At 37.8% G+C, this 26,337-nt stretch overlaps 1 protein-coding gene across 4 annotated transcripts; it reads right to left on the minus strand.

The window, feature by feature from the left end:
- On the minus strand, positions 1–25,249 carry LOC18435135 (GPI transamidase component family protein / Gaa1-like family protein). Of its 4 annotated transcripts, XR_016058254.1 has the most exons (7): positions 24,959–25,249; positions 24,761–24,852; positions 22,489–22,588; positions 19,298–20,123; positions 19,044–19,177; positions 2,720–2,870; positions 1–1,054 (listed from the first exon to the last, which is right to left on the minus strand). XR_016058254.1 is itself a non-coding variant. In XM_006845186.4 (6 exons), the coding sequence occupies exons 1-6, from the start codon at positions 25,063–25,065 to the stop codon at positions 190–192; spliced, it is 2,124 nt and encodes a 707-aa protein (XP_006845249.2). In that variant the 5' UTR covers positions 25,066–25,249; the 3' UTR covers positions 1–189. The 4 variants fall into 4 exon arrangements, 3 of the variants coding, with proteins under 3 accessions (XP_006845249.2, XP_088726588.1, XP_088726590.1); XM_006845186.4 differs by lacking the exon at positions 2,720–2,870; XM_088870462.1 differs by lacking the exons at positions 1–1,054; positions 2,720–2,870 and adding an exon at positions 11,551–12,080.
- Positions 25,250–26,337: the final 1,088 nt, after the last annotated feature.

Below are 26,337 nucleotides of genomic sequence, written 5' to 3' on the forward strand. Positions count from 1 at the left end.
TGCGTCAACAGCAGTAATTCAAGGAGGTTAACAATTCTTGCAACTTAACCAAATTGTTACATAGCTCATGCTCTATTATACGTGGATCTGCTTGCATTTGTGCAATTCATGTTAAAACAAACTACATAAGCTTCTCTCACCAGAAACACATGCAACATTGTGTTTCAACCACCAAAACACAGGATCATATTAAGGATGTAAGAGGACAATTAAGCATAATACCCAACAAGGAAGATGGACAAGAAGCAAGTAGAGATAAGTGGCACTATTCCAAGACCATAAATTTTCAACCCAGACCCAGAGATCACCCATATTGACCTCCTCAAAACCCTGTGACCAACCTTTTAGCAAGATAAATGAAGCAGGGGGAAAGCCAATCAACCCAAGTACCACATTGGAGACCATATGTAAGAGTTCCCCCAAGCCTGCACCTCTGTATATTTGCCTCAAAGGATGAACCATAAGACACATTGGAACCAAGAAAATTGCTCCAATCTGAGCAGTAGCGAAGTTTATAATTGACATCAGGCCTAATCCAATAGATGCAGCCCCAATCGTTAAGGCTTTGAGGATAGCCCACCCAGCATCATTAGAATGAAAGTAAGAAGAGAGAGAAATCCAGTAAAAGAAGAAGAAAGAGGGTATAGAAAGCGCAATCCAGATCAAGAAATTGGTCGTGGTGTTCGTGCATGAGGCTTGGTAGATCAGAGAGGGCAGTACTGAAATGATGGTTGCCCATAAGTGAACTGCAAAGACTAGTTTTGCAGCATGAATCCATTTCCATGACCCAACAGAGGGGAACGGGTTCTCTTGCGAAGCTTTGTAGCTTTTTTGCGTGTTGAAGGGGTCTGACTTCTGAACTAAGGCCTCTGAAGCTTTGCCAGAATAGAGTGCAGCAGCAAGTATGGGTAGGGGCATAACAAGCAACCCAAAAGGTATCATATAGACTCCGACCGAGACAAATTTACTCGGGGAGGTTAGAAAGTAGAGGAAAAAGGATTGATGGAACTTCTCAAGGAGGTTATTCACTGACCGGACTATTCCTTCAATCAACCTGCATTGCATTAAAAACATCATGATTCATAAAACTCAATCAGATATAGTCTAAATACTGATCTCGTAAAGTAATAGATTGCATAACCCAGCCATTCACAAGCAGAAGGCAGAAAATTTTGGAACTCCAAAAGCTCAGAACATAATTGTCATAATATAAACAAAAAAGATCTACTACTCAACTAACTTTCAGAAAAGAAGGTATCTCATCAAATTTGGAAACAGAAGATCATCTCATCAACGAATGCTAGGTTTCTTGAACACAAGATTCAAGAAAGGAAAGCATATAGCCATATAAATGGAATGTTACAGACTGATATTTATATAACACAAATACTTGACTACGTGTGTTTACTTTGACACTGTAGCCAGGCAATTAGTCTTTATTTCTCATCTCCAGCATAACAGAAATTGATTTCTCAAAGATTTTAGGACAGAAACTTCCAAACGTAATTTGTGCATAACATTATATATGATTAGATATCAAGACTAACCAGGTGTCCTAGGGATTCAGAGTTGGTGACAATATGAATTTCCAAATGGGAATTGCCCAGAAGCCATCAATTATTTATTTGCTTTTGAGAATAGCTAATCCTAAAGACAGGATTATTCTCTTTATGTTTTCAAGTACTGCTAATCCTATGTAGTTAATTCAAGTGGCCAATCTGGCACTCCTTGGTGGATGACTTTGGACAGTGGGAGAGAAGAATGGGGTCTTTTGCTTGATGTAATTCAAAGCAAATATGGTATGACTATGCTGCATTGGGAAGGGACAATATTAGGCACATGTGCGGAAGTGTTGGTAGCTTGGAAGGTTTATTGTAGCGTCCATGAGGAGTTTGGTATGTACATCAGATTTGTGATGGGGGATTCATGTAGTTAGGGTTTACTTCTTTTCTTTGTAGTTAGGGGTACATCATAGAAAATTGTAGGGTTTCTTGGCTTTAGATTTTGTAGAACTCTACAGGTATCTTGTTTTTTAGTTTTCTTGTTTGTTTTATTCTCTTTATCCCTCTTTTCTACAGCAAGTTATATCTCAGCCTTGAGATTCATACAGGATGATGATATCAAAAACATCTACTAATCTATTATGGGAGTACATGGTTAAAATATTTGAGAGTCCAAAATGCCTTGAAGAGAGTCATGGCAAATTAATATTTTTTTTGGATACTAAACAAAGAACCCTTGTCAACTTTGGTACAGATTGAGTTTCCAAGAATCAAGAATGTGAGGGTTCTCATTAGTCAAACGTACAGATTGAGTTTCTAAGTATCTGGGCCTCCTTTGTCCATGGGCCTTCTCCTCACATTCTCCATCACAAGAGGCTTCCCTAATGCCAATCTGGGGTCATGATATTCACTACACTCTCCATCAAGTTGGAGCATAAATATCATAAGCTTTCCAAATTGTCTTTTAGTCGAACTTGATTAGAAGCCTTGGTAAGTATATCTGCCAATTGATTATCAGAGCGTAAAGATGGAGTGCATTCTACTTTTGGAGTGACTTTTTTCTCTAAGTGTCAGCGACCTCAACATCTTGATTCTTTTATGGTATACAGGGTTTAAAGCCGTATAATTACCACTTGATTATCACAATCTAAAGGAATAGGAGTTGATACATAAACACCCATCTTTAAAGAAGAGAACGAAGCCAAAATAAATCATACGTAGCGCTTGCCATTGCTCAATACTCGGCTTCTACGAAGATCAGACTACAAGATTTTGTTTCTTCCTCTTCTATGTAACTGAATAACCACCCACTGTCATAAGGTAGCCAGTGTCGATCATCAATGAAGAGAACACCAGGGCCAACATGATCTGCATCACAAAAAATATTCTATATCAAGGTATAAAGTAGTCCATCTCCTAAAGCTGATTTTAAACATCGTAAAATGGTATAAACGGCCTTCAAGTAATGGCAGCATGGAGTGTGCATAAACTGACTTGCCAGCTTACTGCACACGTTGTGTATGGTGTATGATAGTCATATAGACAAGTCTACCAACCAATCTCTGATATACACCCAAATTAAATAGAGGCTCTAAGTGGTGATCATACAATTTGTGATTAACCTCCATGGGAGATTTGCTGGTTGGCTCTGAGCAGTCCTGTGTCATTGAGGAGATCACGAGTATACTTCCATTGAGACAAAGATTCCCTATTTAGACCTTGCCACCTCTATTCCAATGAAGTATTTCACCAAGTTCCTTGATGTCAAAACACTCCTCAAGAAATATCTAACTTATAAAATTTGTGATTATTATTTCCTGTGAGCACAATATCATCCACCTACATTGTTAGTATTGTCGTAAACCAAGAATTTCTTTTAACAAATACCAAGTGATCAAAAATGCTTCTAGCATATTGCCATACTGAATTTTCCAACCAAGCCTGAAGTAACTATTTCAGTCTATTAATAGTGTTTCTCAACTTGCAGACCTTCCTTTTCTCCACTCGAGTATAAACCTAGGTGGTAATACTATATACAAGTCTTGCAGATCTCCATGGAGAAAGGCATTTTTCATGAAATAGAGTGGTCATTTTTTGTTAGCTGCAATATATAAAAGTACTCGTACTCAATGTTCAAAAACCAAAGGCGGTCGCCTAGGCGGGGGCCCAAATTCTTGGGCAGCATGCATAATGTTGGGGCTCCAAACACTTGTGGACTGTTGGACCCCCTGCTTTTGTGTATAGAATATCATTTTTTTTTTGGTTTAATAAACATGATTGTATAGTTTTTTTGTATATAATTTTATTGTACTGAACGTAGTATCAAACTTAAAATAATGACTTTGAACTGTGAACAAAATAGCTAAAAGTAACATTAAAAGAATGAAAATCACTGGCCACAACTAGCAAATATGCTTATCCCAAAACTTGTGATATCCATTACATTTCACAACAGACAACTAACAAAAAAAAGTCAACTCGCAAAGGGCATAAGCTAACGAAAGTAGTCTACTAAATAACAAATATGATTAACTCAAGTATGAGTTTGAGTTTCATCAACATCATGTCCACATCCACGGCCAGTATTAAATGCACCTGAATCTGATGATGATGCTAAGCCATCATCATTAAAATTATCCACCTCCTCTTCCTAATGACCTTCTTCCCTTGCCTCCTCTGAGCCAGCCTCCTCCTCTATTGTCATCTTCCTCTTTGCCCTCTCCGTCCCCTTCCCCTTCCCCTTACTCTGGGTTTGAGATCTCGTAGTTCTCATAGGGCTCGATTGCATACCAGCTGCCTCATGTACTTAGGTCCATGTCAAGCTCCCTCCGTCGAATACAGGTCCGTTCTAAGCCTCCTCCTCGACTAATCATTCACTTGATTCATCCAAATCTTTCACGAGTATGGGGTCGAGTATTTGATGCCGCTCTAAATGGCACTCCTTCAGCTTCTAATCATAAAAAATGAAAAGTCCAAATCTGTGACTTTTGGTTGCTTAATGGAACTAACATCGGCCCAAATCGGTGAGCTTTGTTTGCCAAAAGCCATCTTTTGCAACCACTCCAAGCTCCCAAAAGAATCAGGGAGAATATCTTTTAGGTTCATGAGAAATCGAAAAGGTTGAAAAAAAATTTGATCTCTTGATAAATCTCAAAATCTTTGTTTTTAGAGAGTTTTTCACTTTTTCTCTCTCCAGAAATCACCAAAAGGGATTTGTGGGGCATTCTTGCCCCAACATCTTCCACACCCCACCCCCCACAAGGGGTAAATTCCCCCGCTAACAAAAGGCCTCGCTCTCACGTACCTACCACAATTCAAACTACTTCGGCCTCGTCCAAGGTGACACCTAGGCGCCCAGCGCATGCCCTATGTAGGTGCCTTGGGCACGCCCACCTAGAGCCCCCACCTAGGCAGATTGTCAGACAGGCAGCCTAGGCGGCCTAGCAGCTGACCTTTTCATCCTTGCTCGAACTTATTTCAATTATAATACAAGAGCACAAGTCTTATTCTAGTCAACCCCATATAACTATGTAAAACCTATTGGAAATAAATGGAACACTCTTTATTGCATTTGATAAACATAACTATCATTTATCCTTTATTTAGCCCTTGTTTATCTTATATCCCTAAATAAGGGAAGTATTGTTTATTTGTTGTCATTAAGGTGATTACTTAATGTTCTAAGAGGGGTAGAGGTCACAAGTGACCTCTAAGCCACTCACTTTACCTTTCTATCTCTCCATCTCTCACATTTCTCTCTCTCTCCCTCCTTCATCATCATCTTTGTTTTATTTTCTCTATTTCTCTCTAGATCCTACCAAATTGTTTTCTTCTCTACTTTAATATCAACTCGGTAGCACAGCCAGACGATCAGTAAGGAAGGTATTATAGCACATACTGTGTGTGTGCGTACCATCCTTCCAATCTTCCGTTTATTACAGTCGCCTTTCACTGGCCTCCCCCCTCACATAATTATACTCATTTGAGAAAGCGCAATTTGTCCTTCCCTAGCACGTGTACCTTTTGAAGTTTAAAGTAATTATGTAGGCCAAATAAAAACTCAAAAAACCTCCATTGCCTGATCTGCTTTTTAATGTCATCAACAGTGGGATTAATAAGCTGATAGTGGTCTACTTCCTCCCACATATGCCTCAGTTATCATCAATTGTAGAATTAATACACCGATAGTGGTCTAGTTCTTCCCACTTATATCTTAGCATCCCAAAATACTCTTCCACAGTCATTCACTATTTTTGAGATGAAACTGGTGAATCCTAGCTAGATCATCTCGGCACTTGTATGTCTTGGCTGCTACCCATATAGGCTTTGTAGTTCCGAGGAACATCAAATCCCTGTTGATACTTGACTGCAAGGAATGAGAAGCCACGTCATTACAGTCGGATTCTCACTTTCCCATTAAGCAGGATGGATCATCTATGGGAGGCTCTTTCACCTTCCCTATGATGCAACCCAATTTTCTTCGGCTTAACATTTTAGCAGGATGGGACCATTCAAAGTAGTTTGTCCCATTTAACAATTGTAGTGATCATCAATCCTGAGTGGCCAGGTTAAATGTTTCCCAAGGAAATATTGTGCTTAATTTCTGATTTTTTTTCTCTCTTACTCTAAACCCTAAGCCTTTTCTAAGGTATTGATTCCCTAGTTTTCACAGCTTGAAAAAATCCCCTTTTTCTGGTTTGATTGGGCCAGAAGGATAGGAATGTAAATTTTGTGTGGGTTGAGAGAGAGAGAGTAAGGTCTAGGGTTTCCGTTTTTTGTTGAAAAGGATGTTCTCGTTGGTAAAATAGTGAGCTGATCTTGGTGGGAAAATATGGGGTTGGTGATACACCACAGCTTCAAGCCCAGAAGAGAGGAAAATTTTGATTCTAGGGTTGCTAAAAGTAGTGGACATCCTAGGGTTTCAAGCCTTGCTCTTATACCATTTTAAACATGAGGAAGAAGAGAAAAAGAACATTTAAAGTGCAACAATGGGGCAAACATTAGATGTCTATCTCAATGTTCTAAATTATGGGGAAATGTACCCTATATATACAAATATATCAACATGAAGGTTATAATATAGCTCAGCATGCACATAGGTTACAGCTATTAAAGAGTCCAAATATAATAAGATACAATAAAAAGGTCCTTAGTCAACTTTGGCAGATATTGAATTTCCAAGAATGTGACGATTCTCCTTCAGCAACGTTGGTACAGATTGTGTTTCCAAGAATGTGCTAATTCTTGGTCAACGTGCCACATCATCACATGCTCCATCATAAGAGGTTTACTTAATAGCAGCATGGGATCATAATATTCACTACAGGGTCAATCCTCCTAGCTAATGCTGCACCCAAGTGCTAGCTTTTTTTCATCTAGAGCCAAATCCTATTATTTTGCGATTTTGTTTCTGAATTTCCCCAGCAAAATGATACAGTCCTCTTTTTGCATTAACACATTTTTCTAATCATATAAATGTAAGATCTTCATTAAGGAAGATAGAACCACAAATTACCATTCCAATATAGTAAATGACCCAAAAGGAGGCAACAATAAATTGCCTTGCTTTTGAAACAATATCCACCTAATAACAGCTCCAAGCGAAAAATTGCCCTGCTTTTGCAAAATATTGCATGCACGACCATAGGAAAACGCACTTATAATTTGGCACAGCACACTACATTTCACTTTTTATCAAAAAAACTAGAGATATATCTCAAGGTCATATCATAAAGCATGGGTGCATCTGATATATGTCCATTTAATGGGACACATTATGTTGGCATGTAAATATCCACATACCCACAGATGACATAATTCAGGTGGTACCGTACATATCAAATCGGCATGAAGCAGGTAGAGGGTGCCAAAAGATGTGAAGTTATTGAAAGAAATTATTTTGTTGAAAAATAAAATCTGTAGAAATATGGTTTAATCCCCCTGATCTATACTGGATAGAAGTAGTTTTTAAGCTACACTTCAACATAATATTACTTGATGAAATAGTCGACAAGCACCACACTAGTAATCAGTGTCTAGAACTGCTTGAACGTCACATTATTGGACATTAACATTTTGGATGCACATACAAGGCATCAACACATCGGACTCTTACTAGGGTACGGCACTAATAGCTCAAGGAAAGTAGCATTGTATCATAAAGCGGCCCACCTAGGTGGGGCCTGGGCGATGGCGGCTCTTTTGCATGCTGGGTGTTGCGGCTCACCTAGGCAGGGCCTAGGCGATGGCGGCTCTTTTGCGTGCTGGGTGTTGGGTCCCTGGGCACCTGCCCAAGGGAGAAAATGCATTTTCATCCTTGGGGGGGGGTGTGGGTGGGGGGGAATATTTAGGCCCCCATGTGACCTAAACCCTTTTTGTGCCCTTTTGGAGTTAGAAAAACTTTTAAAAAACTGCATTTTTGTATTAACATAGATCAGGTATTTCAAAGTTTTGAAAAATCGATCCAAACATCATCATATTGGATTGAATTCGATTTTGTAGATATTTGAAGCTTATTAGAGGTTTTTTAGGACGCATTTGAGATTGGTAAACATCTTAAAGGTGAAAGATTGAAGATCACGCTAGTGAAAAAACTTTGTATTTGAGATTGCTTTTGTTAATTTGAGATGTCTTCTTCGGGTTCTACTAGAATTGGTGATCAAATATAGCTATAACCCAAATCTTCTACACAAAAATTGTATAAGATGCAATTATTGTGAAAGAGATACAAATAGGGGTATAAACAAGTTCAAGAAACATCATGCCAGTATTAGGGGGGATGCTGCCCCTTGTAAAAAAATTCCTAATGTTGTTAAGGAAGAGATTAAATATTAATATAAATTTTAGTTAAAAAAAGGTGGAAATAGAGGCATGCATGGCAAAGCTGAGGTCTGAGTTTCGTGTTTATAATGATGATGAGAGTGATGAGGGGGATAATGAGGTGGAGCAGCTTGCTAAGTCTCAGTGAAGGAAAGGAAAGGGAGATGTAATAGGATCTGGGGAGCCTAGGAGACCTTGGGTGAGGGGGACTATGGATACTTTTCCTTTACCATGCTTGATCCTAAGGTTGCAATAGAGAAAAACAAGAAGCAAACATCCATTGAGAATAGAATCAAGAAGAAAGAGAGAGAGAACTGCTTAATATATTGCTTGGTGGTTTTATGAAGCTAGCATTCTTTTTAATGCTGCTCATTTAAGCAGCTTCTACAAGTATGTTATACTCGTTGTCGCAAATAATATTGCTCCTAATGTTGCAGCCACTAATTTGTTGCGCATGAACTATCCTCATATCTTTTGGACAACATGCACAACACATTGCATAAACCTCATGGTTGAGGCTATTGGCAGAATGAGCGAGATTGCAAGCATAGTTAGGAAGGTAAGTCAGTTACAGCCTTCATCTATAGCCACACCCACACCCTTAATATAATGTGCAAGTTTAAGAAGGAGATAGTGAGGCAAGGCATCCCGAGTTTTGCCACCTGGTTCCTATTTCTAGATAGTATATATTCGAGGAGAGTCCAGTTAAGGCAGACACTCACCTCTGATAATTGGAGAGCATGCAAGTGGGCCAAGGATCAAAAAGGGAAGAAAGTGATCATTATTATGACATAAGGCTTTTTGGCGAGGGTTCAAGGGCGCCCTTACAGTATTTTTTCCTCTTGTCAAAGCTCTTCACATGGTTGACAATGAGAAGCCCTCCATGGGCTTTCGATATGAGGCAATGGAAAGTTTTGTTTGTTTTATACATTTCATATATAATTGTAATTCATAATCAATTTGCTGCCCATTGGTGGAGCTAGCATGCGTGAAGTGCTCCAAACTTACAAAAGCTCGTCATTCGGATCTTGAGCTTAACCACTATCTCGTCCAGTTGTGAGCGAAATTGGAATACTTTTGAGATCGTATGTTTGTTAGTTGTTACTAACTTATTATGTGACTTATGTGTAATTTAAATGATTTAATTATTTTATTAGATTGCAGTTTATTAATTCGCACTATTCAAAAAGGCAGAGGCGGCCGCCGGCCTCCTAGACGACCACAAGCCTTGTTCAAAAGGGCAGGGGTTGGGGTTGGAGCATATATTCTTTTGTGTGTGTTATGTGAATGCGTGTGAGTATGTGTGGTGTGCGTGTATGTGCGGTGTGCGTGTATGTACATGCGTGTATGTGTGTGTGTGAGACCTCACATGAAATTATTAAAGATCATTCTCTTTTTTTTCTTTTTGATCCATATTTGTGAGTGAGAGGTCTCGAACACTTGGAGGATGTTCTTCTTTTTTTCCTTCTAATATGTAGAGAGAGAAAGAGAGAGAGAGTCTGTGAGAGAGAGGGACCTCGTATCAAACACATGGAAGTCATCTTCTTCTTTTTCTTCTTCGTACATGTAAAGAGAGAGCATTTGGGTCCATGTGTATCTTTGTGTGTATGTGCGTGTGCGTGAGAACACTTGAAGGCTGTCTTCTTCTCATATGTAGAGAGAGTACATGGGCCCAAGACACAGAGAGAGAGAAGGGCAATACACATGCCTGAATTTTTGTTTGGGTGGATTTGATTTATTGTTCTTTTTAATAAAGGGGTGGGACTAGGTGGGCAACTAGACCCGTCTTAGGCATGTCCGCCCAAACCCTAGTCGATCGGTGAGCAAGGTCGCCGTGAGCCAATTTTTTTTTATCACTGCTAATTGTTATTAGCAATTTTTTATCATTATGTCAAGTGTAGTATTAATGAATTTCACTTTATTGTATGCGTTGAGTGTTTAATTTTTTATATACTTCATACAAAAAAAAAAACTGGCTTGAATCAAAGAGACTAAATGACTTAATTTATACGAAGTTCAATCCATTCTAAAGGAAAGATTTGCAAAGCGAGAAGAAGACAATTAGAACAGAACACGAGGAGAATGCCATGGAGTGGTTGGTTGATGATGATGAGGTCAAGGAGCAATGATGGATTGATATGAGATATGGTTATAGAGGCCTCAGGTATAACAGTAGACCCTCCTGCCACTACATCATCTTTACAAAGAACAAAGGGGTGAAGGAAGAGGACGAAGGAGAGGACAATTCAGAAGAAACAGAGGAGGACAAGCATTATGTTGAGTTGGGAGATGATTCCCATGATGATGGGCTCAACTCCAATGCATATGATGCAGGTGACCTATGTTTCCGATGATGAAAGAAGAATTTTGAGTCTTTAAAGGCCCGTTTGGGTACCTGGATTGGACTCTCCAGGATAAGGCAATCTAGGTATTGGGCCCTAATCCCCTGTTTGAGTATGTCATTCATACGTGGATCGGTGAATCCCGGAGAGTGGCTAATCCACATTTTTGGGCCAAAAACAGAGATAACCATAGGTCTCGTTTGGGTACCTGGATTGGACTATCCCCGGGATTGGCTTATACTGGAATTGGCTTCTCCTAGAATTGGTCTGTCGTTGGGATAGGGCTGTCTGCCGTTTGGATAGCACTTGATAAGAAACAAGGACAGTCTTGTCCACTGTTTGGATTACCTCGAAAATGTCAATCCACGGAAATTCAGTTGCAATTTTTGTATTATTACTCTATATTTAATTTTATAGAAATTTCATTCAAATCGATTGAAAAAAGGGTCCTCTCTCTAAAATACCTTTTAAAGACAAATATTTATCAATATATAATATTTTCAGGAAAACCTTAATTGGATTTTGATAAGGGTCCTTTGGGGCGATTTTCGGGCCTAGGTTGATAAGGGTCCTTTAGGGTCGTCAATAAGGATCATTTGGGGCAATTCAGCTCAAAGTTGCATTTTGAATTTTATGTTTCTTTCTTCCATTGTTGCTTTGGATTTGAATGAAACGTCCAGATTTTAATGATCTCTCTCTCTCTCTCTCTCTCTCTCTCAAATCCCTGCATAATAAAAATTGTCCTTATAGCTTTGGAAATCCATGAAAGATGTCTCTCTCAGAACGAGGGATTAAGATTTGCAATAAATTTCGAAGTATTAAAGTCAATGGTAACACAATCACAATGAGAGAATGCCAAAAAAAGGGAAGAGACAAGGGATAGTGAGTGGACAAATTTTAGATGTGAATTCAAGTCAATTGCAACTTACTTTTTTGTATCCAAACAATAAGAAAATCTAGCATAAGCTTTGCAAAGTCCAAGAGCATACAATTCCTTCCAATTAAGTTAAGTACTTGCAATCTACTATGCTCTAATTCAAACCACAACAGAAATCCACTAATACATGACATTTGAAATAATAGGTCCATAAGGTTCATAGGTGGTAGGACCTTGTCGAACTTCCTTGCAAATGCCTCATTACCCTGAATATACTCCTCCCAATCGAGTCCAGATATCTTCCTTGTACCTTCATCGAATTGGAAACCAGGTCGAACAAGGAGTTGTTTAAGATTTATATATAAAAACTTCAACGATCTAACCCTAGATTTGAGTCTGTCTATGGTGAACATAAGCCGGTACGCTTCACGCATAACATAAGTTGTTGCTATCCAGTACTTCTTTTTACGGTTTGTAGCACCCACTTCAACCATAGTTTCGAACATAATTTTGTCATGTTCGAGAGCCCAATTGAGACGCCTGTAAACATTGCCACTTGGTAGAGTAATTGGAATAGACATCTTGGATTTTTAATAGTATTTCATGTCAAATATATTTATGGATTAATAAATGACATGTACAAAACCAAATTCCCAAGAAACATATCAAATGTATGCCTATGTTTATCTCATGCAGCCCCATTGAAGAATAACAATAACAACAATGATAGTACACGTAATAAAATTTCAAAACTAACAATCAATGAAATAAAGTACTACTCCATTCACACCTATTTCATACAATACATTCCAAAGTCCATATCGAGATAAGGAGAGTTAGTTTGCACCAAGATCTAGTTTAGCTTAGAAAAATACAATACGATAGCACGCATATGCATACAAGTATTGCTACAAATGTAATTGTCTTCAATACACTCCCATTGGTAGGAACAACTACAGGTCCCCCATTTGTAAGAACAACTACACATCCATGGCGCCTTTGATAATCTCGAAATCGTTTCACTACCTCCTCTATAGTGTTGTAGGAGCAATGCACAGCGTTTGTGTAACCTAGCACTTGCCTGGAGCATTCTGCCCACGCCATCCAACACACACAACATATACTCTTGGCATTTTCAGCAATATTGAGCAATGTATACACATGGGGAACATTAGAGCCATCAAAAACATATATATACTGATGATCACTCCATAAGTAAACTAATGAGTTACCAAACTAATTGTAGGATCATTATTGTAATAGAGTTCCATACCCATACATAATGCACTTTTCAATACTAAACCAATTAGTTCTATACCATCAAACCATCCAAGAAGAAACACCATAGTTATAACCAATCAAAAACAAAAGAGCATTCGTCATTAATAACACTCATAGTAATATCGAACAAAAAGTATTAACCTTTAAAAACTACAATGATCAACCAAAACTACAAGTTAATAACCCATCAAACAAAAACATATGTAATTCCCCATCACCAAATGTAACTTAAAAACAGTTACTCTATGCCCATCCAACATTGGGCATTTCAACCAAAAGTAGAAGTTATTAACCGATCATTAAGAGAGGTATTGCAGACACAATAATGGAGGAATATAAGAGCATTAGTGCATCTATGGAGAAGGTGATCAACCATGCACACCATACACATCAAGAACATATTCTGCTCTGTCCTCTTCACTCATATTTAAGAATAACACCATCACATCCGCATCTTTGACAATTTCCTTAGTTGTAGCCATTCTAACTATGTGTAAGCCCCCGGATCTTGTCTATGGCCTCACCAACCTGAGCTGTGAGTGGATTGCTTGGTCGTTTATTCATCATCACTCCCAGATTGTCTATCGCCAACCTGAGTTGTGAGTGGATTGCTTGATCGTTTACTCATCATCCATCCCTTAGCATCTGGATAATTCTGTATCGATAAGGTGTGAGATATTAGCAATATTTTAAAAAACGGTCCGCCTGGCGCCTAGGCAGCCCAGACCAAAAATCCGCACTCCTAGACTCAGGCGGCCCTACACGGGCGGATGTACCTAGGCAGGTGCCCAAGGTCGTAAGGCCTTTTTCATGTTTTTAAACCGCCCAAAAGGGCAAAAGGGGTCATTTTGACCCCCGAGGTCGTATAAAAACGTTATGGGGTTTAATTTTAACCCCCAAAGTAAAAAAAGAAAAGAAAAAACCCTCAATTAATGAAAACCCCCAAAGTGAAAAAACTACAGGGCACCCGAGGTTCTGGGCACTAGGAAAGCCGCCTTGGGGCCGCCTAGCGTTTTTTGAAACCTTGGATATTAGTATATGTATTTTGGGCAAGATAAAAAGCAACTAAAATGTTAATAAAAGATTACTCACCTCAACATAGGTATCCCAAACGTCATCATCAACAAGCACATGGTGCATGATACTGTCCCACCCAAAACCACTTTGATTTCCTTAACTATCAAGTAATGAGCCTTCAATTTATTCTTGAATTGGTCCCTTTTAATGTTCATACAAGTTGTCTTTAAGAACTCCCGCTCGACAATGGCCCAGTGTACAAGTTTAAAATCTTTGCTAGTTTTATTGGTCTCCAAAGTCTTTACGGATAAGATATCCATTAATGCTATCTCCATTTTCTTAGATCATATCAACCTTTTGGCCTTCAAAGAGGCCGATTGTGTCTCTACCACATCATTATCCATACCTAGTATAATAAGAACTATCATCAAACTACATACATACTACCAAAACAAGCAATCACAACCTTCATACACAGTCAGTCCCATATATGTTAAAATCCATTTCAATACACAATCTTCAACATACACTTCAACAATATCCATAACATAATAAAACAAATAAAGATGCATACACAAACCAAGTATGTGCCTTCAAGCATAGTTCAACATGGCATTTCATACAATCAAGGGAAAAGCACATAATCTAGGCACCACAGTACCTATATTTTTCCCACATGCTCTTCACAATTTCTTCTCGGAATTCAGAACATTCATCTGTATCGCTTTGACTCCTCCCAAAGCCTTCGAATGTCGGTACATTAACATCCTCCTCACTGTCTTGGGGGACCTCCATCTCATCGTCTGAAGAAGCACCATCAATACTCGTGATAAAGTTGTGCAAGATGAAACAAGCTACGACTATCTTCACTTGTGTCTTCAATGGGTATGTGGTCGCGACTTTCAATATTGGAGATTGATTTTTTAGGACTCCGAAGGCCCATTCTATCTGAATTCCAAGAAGAAATTGTGAAGAGCATGTGGGAAAAATATAAGCACCATAGTGCCTAAATTATGTACTTTTCCCTTGATTGTATAAAATGTTATGTTGAACTATGCTTGAAGGCACATACTTGGTTTGTGTATGCATCTTTATTTGTTTTATTATGTCATGGATACTGCTGAAGTGTATGTTGAAGATTGTGCATTGAAATGGGTTTTAATATATATGGGACTGTGTATGAAGGTTGTGACTGCTCGTTTTGGTAGTATGTATGCTTTTTTATGCTAGCTCTTATTATACTGGGTATGGATATTGATGTAGTGGAGACACAATCGGCCTCTTCGAAGGCCCAAAGGTTGATATGGTCGAAGAAAATGGAGATAGCATTATTGGATATCTTGTTTGAAAAGACTTTGGAGAACAATAAAACTAGCAAAGATATTAAACCGGACATTGGGCCACTGTCGAGCGGGAGTTTTTAAAGACAACGGGTATGGACATTAGAAAAGACCAATTCAAGAATAAATTGAAGACCTAGAAGGCTCATTACTTGATAGTTAGGGAAATCAAAGAAGTTTTGGGTGGGACAGTATCATGCACCATGTGCATATTAATGATGACGTTTGGGATACCTATGTTGAGGTGAGTAAACTTGTATTAACATTTTAGTTGTTTTTTATTTTGCCCAAAAAACATGTAATAATATCTCATATCTTATAAATACAGAATCATCCAGATGCTAACGAGTGGATGATGAATAAACGACCAAGCAATCCACTCACGACTCAGGTCGGCGATAGACAATCTGAGAGTGATGATGAATAATGACCAGGCAATCCACTCACAGCTCAGGTCGGCGAGGCCATAGACAAGATCCAGGGGCTCACACAGACAGTTAGAATGACTGCAACTAAGGAAATTGTCAAAGATGCGGATGTGACGACGTTATCCTTAAATATGAGTGAAGAGAACATAGCAGAATATGTTCTTGATGTGTATGGTGTGCATGGTTGATCACCATCTCCATAGATGCACTAATGCTCTTTAATTCCTCCAGTATTGTGCCGTCAATACCCCCCTTGATGATGGGTTAATAACTTCTACTTTTGGTTGAAATGCCCAATGTTCGATGGGCATAGTGTAACTGCTTTTAAGTTGCACTGGTGATGGGGAATTACATATGTTTTTGTTTGATGGGTTATTAACTTGTAGTTTTGGTTGATCATTGTAGTTTTTGAAGGTAAATCTTTTTTGTTTGATATCACTATGAGTGTTATTAATGAGGAATGCTCTTTTGTTTTTTAATGGTTATAACCATGATGGTTTTTCTTGGACAGTTTGATGGTATAAAACTAATTGGTTTAGTATTGAAAGTGCATTATGTATGGGTATGAAACGTTATTACAATAATGAATCTACAATTAGTTTTGGTAACTAATTAATTTACTTATGGAGTGATCATCAATGTATATGTGTTTTTGATGGCTTTAATGTTCCCCATGTGTATACATTGCTCAATATTGCAGAAAATGCCAAGAGTATATGTTGTGAATGTTGGTCACAATCCTGGGGTCTATATGAAGTGGGCAGGATAGTCCAAGCAAATGCTAAGCTACTCAAAAGCCGTGCATTGCTCCTACCCCACTATAGAGGAGGTTGTGGTATGATTCGAGATTATCAAAGTTGCCATTGACGTGTAGTTGTTCCTACAAATGGGGGACCTGTAATTGTTCCTACCAGTGGGAATGCATTGAGGACAATTACATTCGTAGCAGTGCTTATATGCATATGCGTGTTATCATATTGTATGTTTCATATTGTATGTTTCTACGCTAAACTCGATCTCGGTGCAAACTAACTCTCCTTATCTCGATATGGACTTTTGGAGTGTATTGTATGAAATAGGTGTGAATGGAATAGTACTATATTTCATTGATTGTTACAGGTTTTGAAATTTTATTGCATGTACTATAATTATTGCTATATGTTATTCATCAATGAGGTAGCATGAATTGATAAACATAGGCATACATTTGATATGTTTCTTGGGAATTTGGTTTTGTACATGTCATTCATTACTGCATACATATACTTGACATGAAATACTATTAAAAATCCAAGATGTTTATTCCAATTACTCTACAAAGTGCAAGTGGCGATGTTTACAGGCGTATCAATTGGGCTCCCGAACATGATAAATTCATGTTTGAAACCGTGGTTGAAGTGGGTGCTACGAAACTTAAAAAGGACTAGATAGAAATAGCTTATGTTATGCGTGAAGCATACGGGCATATGTTCACCGCAGACAGACTCAAATATAGGGTTAAATCGTTGAACTTTTTGTATATAAATGTTAAACAGCTCCTTGATCGACCTGGTTTCTAATTTGATGAAGATACAGGGAAGAAATCTAGACCTGGTTGGGAGGAGTATATTCAGGGTAATGAGGCAACTGCAAGGAAGTTCGACAAGGTCCTACCACCTACGCACCTTATGGACCTGGTTTTTGCAAATGTCATGTATTAATGGATTTCTGTTGTGGTTTGAATTAGAGCATATTAGATTACAAGTACTTAACTTTATTGGAAGGAATTGCATGCTCTTGAACTTAGCAAAGCTTGTGCTAGGTTTTCATATTGTTTGGATACAAAAAAGTAAGCAACAATTGACTTGAATTCACATCTAAAATTGTCCACTCACTATCCTTGCTCTTTTCCCTTTTATGGCATTCTCTCATTGTGATTGTGTTACCATTGGCTTTAATACTTAGAAATTTATTGCAAATCTAAATCCCTCATTCTGAGAGAGAGACATCTTCCATGGATTTCCAAAGCTTCAAGGACAAAAAATTTATTGTGCTAGGATTTAAGAGAGAGGGAGAAGAGATATTATTAAAATTCGAACGTTTCATTCAAATCCAAAGCAACAATGGAAGAAAGAAACTTATAATTCCAAATGCAACTTAGAGCTGAATCGCCCCAAATGATTCTTATCAACAACCCTAAAGGACCCTTATCAACCAAGGCCCAAAAATTGCCGCAAAACACCCTTATCACAATGCAATTAAGTTTTTTTCTGAAAATATTATATATTAATAAATATCTATTTTTAAAAGATATTTTAAAGAGAGAATCCTTTTTTCAATAGATTTGAATGAAACTTCTATAAAATTCAATGTAGAGTAATAATACAAAAACTACAACTGAATTTTCGTGGATTGACATCTTTCAAGCAATCCAAACAGTGGACAGGACTATCCATGTTTCTTATCGGGTGATATCCAAATAGCAGACAGCCCTATCCCAGGGACAGACCAATTCCAAGAGAAACCAATTCCAGCATAAGCCAATTCTGGGGATAGTCCAATCCCGATACCCAAATGGGCCCCAAGTTCATATTTCTTTCCTTCTTTTTCTTTATTGTTCCTCCTCGTATGTGTATGGACTATGGAGCATGGTGTGTATAGACTATGGACCATGAGTTATGTCTAGTACTGAATTTGAATGTTGGATTATATTTTGCTATTTCTTTTAATATGCTAGTAACTAATTGTCCAAATCTCAATTATTTTGGACCTCAATATGTATTTATTTAACTGCTTGTATGGAGTATGGACTAATGGTATGAAGTGTATGGAGTATGGACTAATGGTATGAAGTGTATGGACTATGGATGGACTATGTGTCATGCATTCTTAATGTGTGTAGCTATTCTTAATGTGTTATGCCTCAATATGCGTTGCTTACACAAAATTTGAACCTAGAACAATTGGATCAAACACATCTTACCCTTGTTCTTCTACCTGGGCCAGCGAGGCAACCACCTAGGCACCGAGTAACTAGGACCCCCCAGCCACCTAGGCGCTGCCCGGCAATTTTTGGAACATTAGAAAGTAGTGCCTGCATGCCAAATAAGTAGACTCATCCTAGGTGAGAGAAAAATAGAAAAGTCATTTTAACCCCATCCAATACAAATGCAATTTGTGCAGAGATAATATACACGTTGGCCAAACAGGCAGCATAATGTCGCACCACCAAAGAGACTCTGTAGATCACAACTAAAAATCAAGAAAGAGAAAAAACATGAACATTAAACTTGGAGTTTCATAGCAGATCAACGTTAACCATCTCAATGCTAATGTGAGAAACAAAAATTAATGCATTGCAACTTCAACAAAATACATTTACCCAAAAAACAAAACTTCAACAAAATACTGTCACATAACAGGAAAGTTCACGAGCTAAAAGAATACCAGAAACTAACCTGCCAACTCTCACAAGAAAAGAAGAGCGGGCCATCTCACTGTTCAAAGAGACTCTTGGTGATATCTCAAGGGTAATGGCATCGATTTGGTAGTCTCGAAAAGCACCATGGGGACCGGTGGGCACACCAAGGGCCTATAATATGGTACAAATGCACACCCAAAACAACTCAACCTTATATATACAAAAGAATTTCCATTATATCGGAAAGACTGATTCATGGTAGTAAAATCAAGCAACAATTTGAAGAGCTACCTGGTGATATACTGAGCTTGCAAGGACAGCTGTTCCTTCAACATAATCCAGTACAGGGAGTGCAAATCTCCACTTAGGGTTTAAGCTTCCCACAATGTTGCTCACTCCTTCTAGAAATTTGCCAACCATCTTTAGCCATAGAGAATTAAGTAAAGAAGATAACTTTCCCACTTCAACATGCAATCCATGCCTATGAACTGCCAAATAATGCACGATATTAATGAGGTCCAGATTTGGCATCTGGCCATTAGACGACTCCGCATATATATTAACATTATCCGTCCCAGTCCCCTGTGATGTTTCTAAAACCTTAAAGACAATTGCAGCTGCCATAGTGCCAGCACGTTTAAAGTCCTCTGAAATGCCCCTCACAAACTGAATATCCCCATCAACTGGGTGAAAATTTAATTTCTTTCCGATAAATACTGGATCATGGTACTGTTTGAGCCATTCTGCAACTGAAGCATATTCTCCAAATTTTGAATCAGCTGCCAGCCACACAATATCTTTGGCAAGCCATGCAGCTCGGCCAAGGAGGCAGAATATTGAGTAAGCAAGGCCTACTGACAGGGCATCACTTAGTTCCATTTTATCTGAATTGTAAGGTGAAACCAACACAATTGCTTCCTTCCCATCACCATGAGGAGCTCTTATGATGCCAACCGAGTTAACGGCATGTGTAGAAGAATGATTGTTATTATCCTCCATGGGTGCCCCCATAAAGAAGCTCATTGGATGAAATTGTTTTTTTCGAGAGTAGAAACTGTGGTAGTAAACATCAGCACCAGTTTCAGCCATGTGATTGGCTATAATTTCATAGGTTTGCCTGCATTCATGAACCATCAAGATTAATAAAACATCAGTGTGTGTTGATTGTGCACCACCAAGAAAAAGTTACATGTAATATTATAAAAGAATATTTTTATTATTATGAAGGATGAATGTATTCTAGCAAAATCTGTATGGTCAAAAAGCTAACAAATTACAAATGCTTCCAGAAGGCAATATACCATGAAAGGTATGAGAGATTTCACTAAAACTTCCCAACAAATCCAACAAAACAAATATGAGGATGGATCACCGAAGCACCTGAGACAACTAGTGCCAGCTAGGAGTAGAAATAGACTCCTTTCCCTCCAGACCTCAATTCTCGGAAATAAGGGAACCATGAATGACCTTTCACTACTCATGCGTAGCAATTTCATGAAGTAGCAAGGATAATATCAAGTTCCTGAATAAATCCTTCCTGGACCCTTACTGACCAATATGACTTGTATGAATTTTTCTACAGTTTCTACCATTTTATGCTCATAATAGAGATCAAATATAGTTGAAGCCATAAGCATGAACCATATGAAAGATGTTGCACATCTTCACAGAAGGCTAGGGACTAGTCATGACAAGCGCATAAGTTTTCAATCCTTTAGATGCCCAAATATAACAGAGCCAAAGACCAAGATAAAAATACTGCAAAATTCCTACAATACAATAGATGTCATTGCAAATACAGATTCATATCTATTCCTTCTAGATGCTCCAAAAGGAAGCCAGTGGACAACTTTGCAAAAGTTCGCCTGGCCCAGGTATTAATGTTTGAGATCATAAAGTTTCTCAATTGACTTGAGCTTAAAAGACATGTTCTTGAGCATATTACAAATGATAAAGGGACAGTGAAGAACGAGGCCCAAAATCTCCTGTCTACCAATATAGAAATCAAACAGTCGGAGTCTACCATGCCATCTCTTGAGATGATCCATAGCAATGTTTAACCAAGAAGAGCCAATCAACCAAATGATAGCTCAGGTCTCCAAATTGCCATACATCACTTTCATGAAACACTCCTAAGAAGGATTTTATCTACAAACAATCCTAGTTGTCCCACTTCAACAGCCCCCTTTGTCAGGAATGCAACCACAGATAAATACTTCTTTGAAGCAGCTCAATAAATCACCTAATTTCCTTCTCTGTATCCCTCATTTCTTTTACAATGTGGGCACCACACCATTTCCACACCACCACCACACAATCCTTAACCAACACCTCTGCATCCAAACTCCAAAGACGGTCCAGCCAAATGCAGGTAAACTCATGACCTCCCACACCACACTGCCCCACAAAAATAATGTTGTTCCATACCTTATCCTGAATCTGATCTCACGTAAATTATGATCTCATAGAACATATTATTCTCCAAAACCCTGTGGTGCGCCTTTGATATCTTTGGTGCTCTAGCAATCACTTCCTTGGCCATATTACCTTTCTTAGCTCTCTGTGACTCTAACCTTCAAAGCCTCAAGGAAACCCATGGTTAGACTTCTCAACAATCAGATCCAAGAGACTTTTACGGGTTTGGCTGTGCACAAAATTAGACAGCAGAATAATAACGTATTGATACATAAGGTACACCACTTATTGCAAAGACAACAAGCAAAATAGTGCTATGAGTAAAATAATAGCAAGCACAGAAAATAAGACCAATACACTGTATGCATTGTTTTATTGTATTGACATCATTGCAAAGACCTATTTATCAGACAAACGAAGAGATGATACTTCAAACAATTTTTTCGAACATGCTTTGCAAGTGGGCCTTTCACCCTTCAAATAAGTCACGAAAACTTCCAACCGGACCATTTGGTGAGTGTCAATTCAGAATTTGTATCCGTCAGTGCCCTAGGATCAAACATAATGCCATAGTGAAAATCTGCTACCCTATTCAAATATGCAATTTGAATAAGTACTTGTGAATTGCCTCGACACCTTGGCAAGTGTCCTGTAATATCACAAGACTCCACTGAGTCAAGCCTCTTTTTATTGGTTTATCAATAGATTCAACCACGTCGATCCTGTATGACTCAGCTCAGGAACCTACCAAGCCAAGCTGAGTCACTGATCAGAGGTAAAAGGTCAAGTCTTTGGAATTTTTAAAGCCTTGTTGACAAATACAAGTAAAAAGGAAATGTGATGTAGCTGGTCTATCAAAATCAAGAGCAGGTCATGGAATAACTGTAATAATAACATGGCAATAATATTAAGGGACAAGTGAGATAAAAACGGAGTTGTGTGCTGATAATTTGATATAAGAAAAGGACTTACAAGATTAGATACTCAAAAATAATAATTACAAGGTTAGAAAATAAAAGAAAGTGAAAGCTATCTAACAACAAATTCAAAGTGGTCCAAGTGCTTACATTCTATTTTCATCCCGAATAATTTTCCAATCAATAAGCTCTTTTATCAATTCCTTTGCTGTCACTGCCTCTTGACTGGAGAATGTCGGTTTTGCAGAACCTGTAAGCATGATGCTTCCTTTAGGTTTAAAATACTATAAGAAAGTATCACACAAAGAGAGTAGTAAATCGCAATGCACATGAAAGAGCATCTAGAAATCGGTAAATATAAGTAGAAACTGTGCAATTATCAAAAGCCTTGTGCATATTCAAAAGTCTTGCACATATTGAAAGATACAATGTCTCTAGGATCTATACAAAACTTGTTTCAAAGAGTTCCAACAAAACAAATCCCATAACCTTAGGAAAGAAAATTGTGGATGAAGATTTTCAGTACACTTAAGAAAATAAAGAATAGAAAAAGGGCAACTGATATGCTTCAATCGTTTATTTTAGCATCAATTTCAAATCACCCAACTAAGTCATAGACACTTTTTAGGGGTACCATTTCATTCGAAAAAAGAAAATATAAGGACCTTGTACGTTAATGCTAAACATGAACTCGTCCAAGTTGAACTACATGTCAACAACAAATGCCAAATGTAAGACCTACTACTAATTTCAACACGAAAATAAAAGACAATCTAAGAACATGAACCAAATTCTCCTAGAATGCAAACAAGCCATGTTATTTAGCATCAAGGGTTCGCCACAAAACAAAATAGAGGCCCTCAAAAAGGACAATAGTATAGAAGATAATATTCCAAATTATTACCTTCATCTAACCTACACCTTGAGCAATTATGAGAAACCATGTGAATATGCTGTTGTATAATAACAATCAAAGAACAACGATAAATGGACTTTTTTCAAGTAGATAGAGAGGTGGATTTCATATGGAAAAAACTATTACATATTTGATCATTTAATGACATGACAAACCTTAAAAGTAATACAAAAGAAAATAACACCATATTGATTAATGGAATGATAACTCCAAAAAAGCAGTCCAAGCACAACTTAGTTGCCATCTTTTTTCCTTTCTTTTTCTTTTTTTTTTTTTTTTCCCTTTAGTTATACAAGACAGTATTATGAGGCACATGGCTTAATACATGGGCATATGATTGCCACATCATTGGTTTTTGTGAATAGCAAGATCCACCATAGAACACAAGACACTTTGTTCTTCAAGTCAAGAAACCCTTAACTCTTGCTTGATATGGCCATGTATCACTAGGATTGATGCAACAGAATATTTAGCGGGATACTGAAGAGATCATGTTTCTTACAATGAATAGACAAAACCCAATGCATGGCTCGTCAACAAGCCAAATGTAATTAAGGGATAAAAAATGCAGTGGTCATAGAGAGACAAGATAAAGCAACATCCCAGTAAGAGCTACCAGTCCAAAAAAGGAAAAAAGAATCACCAAGAGCTCAAATGAATAGTTAATGGGATTCCCCTTCCCTAAAGTATGCTAAAGATCAATTGTGATGGAAGCTCCAAGGAGCCCTAGACCAGCAAGCTTTGGGGGCATCATTTCTGATGCTAACCCAAAATCATCAAGCCAAGTTTTATAGGTTTTAGTCACACTTTTATACGAAATTCTTTGAGTCCCAGACTATCAAAAGTGATATTTAAAAATCCATTCAGTGGCACAACAGTCAGTGCTATGGAGGGTCCATTAGCTTATCAAAACAGGTTAGAGGTCACTGCGGCGTAAAATGCTACCCATTAAAAATTATATAATTACTCCCATATAATTACTATTTTGTTTTACTATTAATCATAATTATACAAAATTACATTTTATGCCACAGAGTTCAAAATATGAATGCTATTTCACATTCTAAAATCAGCATTTACAGCATTTAACAAGAGATTTATGAATTGGGTAGCTATAATCACAGAAAGATAGTTATGTGATACATGCAAAGTTTTATCGTTTAGTTGCAATTATCAGCATTTTAGGTCAAATTGAAGTGTTAAAACCAAGCGACCCCAAATTTGATAAAATTACTGAGAACGATGATCATACAAATCAAGTCTAAAGAAACACATTAAATATGGGAGTTAAACATATTTGAGCTCACCTTATACCATCCACGACCACAACTAAGCAATCAAAAAAACCAGAGAAATATACAGAAAAATGACTGGCTGTAAACATTTCCATGAACAAAGAAATAAAGATATTTAAGGAAACAAAAAATTTCTATACATGAAAAGCAAAGAGAAAGTAGGTGGAGAAAAAAGAAGAAATGCTCACTAAAGGCACGAAAAAAATCTTACCCGGCATGAGAGCATTCTCAGATAGATAGGTATTCTTTGCGAGGATGGGTAAGAGCAAGAGGGCGACAGAGCCTGCAAAACAACAAAACACGCTGCTTTTCCCACACAAATCTCAGCCAAACCACAAATGATAGAGAGAGAGAAAAAAGGACTCAAATGAAAATTGATGGAGAAAAAGTTCCAATGTTGAAGACAGACCTGACAGCATAGCTGTGAGAAATGAGGAAATCCCCTACAAAAGCGATGAGTCGGGGTTTTCTCTTCTTAGGTGGCGACGACGAGTCCTCGCTATTATTTTCTGCCATTCGAACTCCTGAATAGACCTCCCTGTGACCCTAATGCTTCAAAAAACGCATCCCCATCTCTCTCTCTCTCTCTCTCTCTCTCTCTCTCTAAATGCATCTCATCGCTCTCTGTATCTAAATTCATCCCATCACTCTCTCTCTCTCCCCCCTGTTAACCACACTAGATTCTCTCTGAAGATTCAACACGAAAGGGCGTCTGAAACTTTGGTACCACATTGAAACCCAGGGTTGGCATGGCCCGGCCCGGGCCTAAGAAATTATGCCCCTTGGCCACAAAATGTGGCATGATAGCCCGTCCTGGGCCAAGGCAAGAGTGTCATGCCTGGCACTATTTTGTTTTACTTTTTTACTTTGATCTTATTTAATTTTTACTTTGGTGGGCGCGGCCAGGTCATGTTCCCCTAAGCCCTATTGAAACCCAGATGGGATCATAGTTAGCAAATCGGTGATGTTTTAAAGAATTCGCAGTTTTTATGGAAACAGTTTTAAACGGCGACCTTTTGAAAAGGTCAAAAAATAGAGGATTTTTCATAAAACCTTTAAAATATGCTTTTTTTTATAATATGATTTAAATCAGGTAAAAAAATTGTATCCTTTTCTACTGATATTTTTTTTCCTGTATTGTGTATTGCAGCTATTGCTACTTTCGTGCTTTTGAAAACAAATATTATTTCAAAAAAAAAAATCTAAAATAGAAATTTGTATCCCCACTGTATTCTTCAAAGCCACAGTTGAAGATTGATGGTATGAATTTAAAAAAAAAACCTCAACAAATAGATGCAGATTTCAGCTCTTATTCTAGAAAATCATTGTGTAAATGAAATACTGTTTATAGTAAATCATTCTGTAAAGTAAATCATTGTGTAAAGAAATGATATACATGCATATTTCTGCGATTATTTGTGATAATTGTTTTTATGAAAATATTGTTTATGGCACAAATTAGAGCTCAAAAGATAGTCTTTTACTGATGAATGAGAGGCAGAGAGTATGACTACAAGACCAAATAATCAATATTTTGTTTTTGATTGTGTAAACTATATACTTATAGGAGCAAGCAATTGTACATATAGGATTAGTTCCCCAAACTTAATCCTTCTGCTCTGCTTGCTGTTTCTCCAAGAAAATGAAAAACCCTCTTTAAACTATCATATTTCCCCAAGAAATGAAAAACCCTCTTCAAACTATCCTAAATCAGAGAGAAAAACCCTCTTCAAATTATCTCAAATCAGCATCCCATCTTCTTTTCTCTCTCTAAAAATAAGTTAGGGC

This window comes from Amborella trichopoda, chromosome 6 (genome assembly GCF_054954075.1).
Source record: "Amborella trichopoda isolate Santa Cruz 75 chromosome 6, AtrichopodaSantaCruz75HAP2 v2.0, whole genome shotgun sequence".
NCBI classification, from domain to species: Eukaryota; Viridiplantae; Streptophyta; class Magnoliopsida; order Amborellales; family Amborellaceae; genus Amborella; species Amborella trichopoda.

What these genes read in the sequence shown, in the direction of transcription:
- LOC18435135 (XM_006845186.4), bottom strand. Translation starts at nt 25,065, where the DNA reads ATGGCAGAAAATAATAGCGAGGACTCGTCGTCGCCACCTAAGAAGAGA. An exon ending in TCTCACAGCTATGCTGTCAG is followed by an intron (nt 24,853 to 24,958) that starts GTCTGTCTTCAA and finishes TGGGAAAAGCAG; the next exon opens with CGTGTTTTGTTGTTTTGCAG. An exon ending in TGAGAATGCTCTCATGCCGG is followed by an intron (nt 22,589 to 24,760) that starts GTAAGATTTTTT and finishes TCATGCTTACAG; the next exon opens with GTTCTGCAAAACCGACATTC.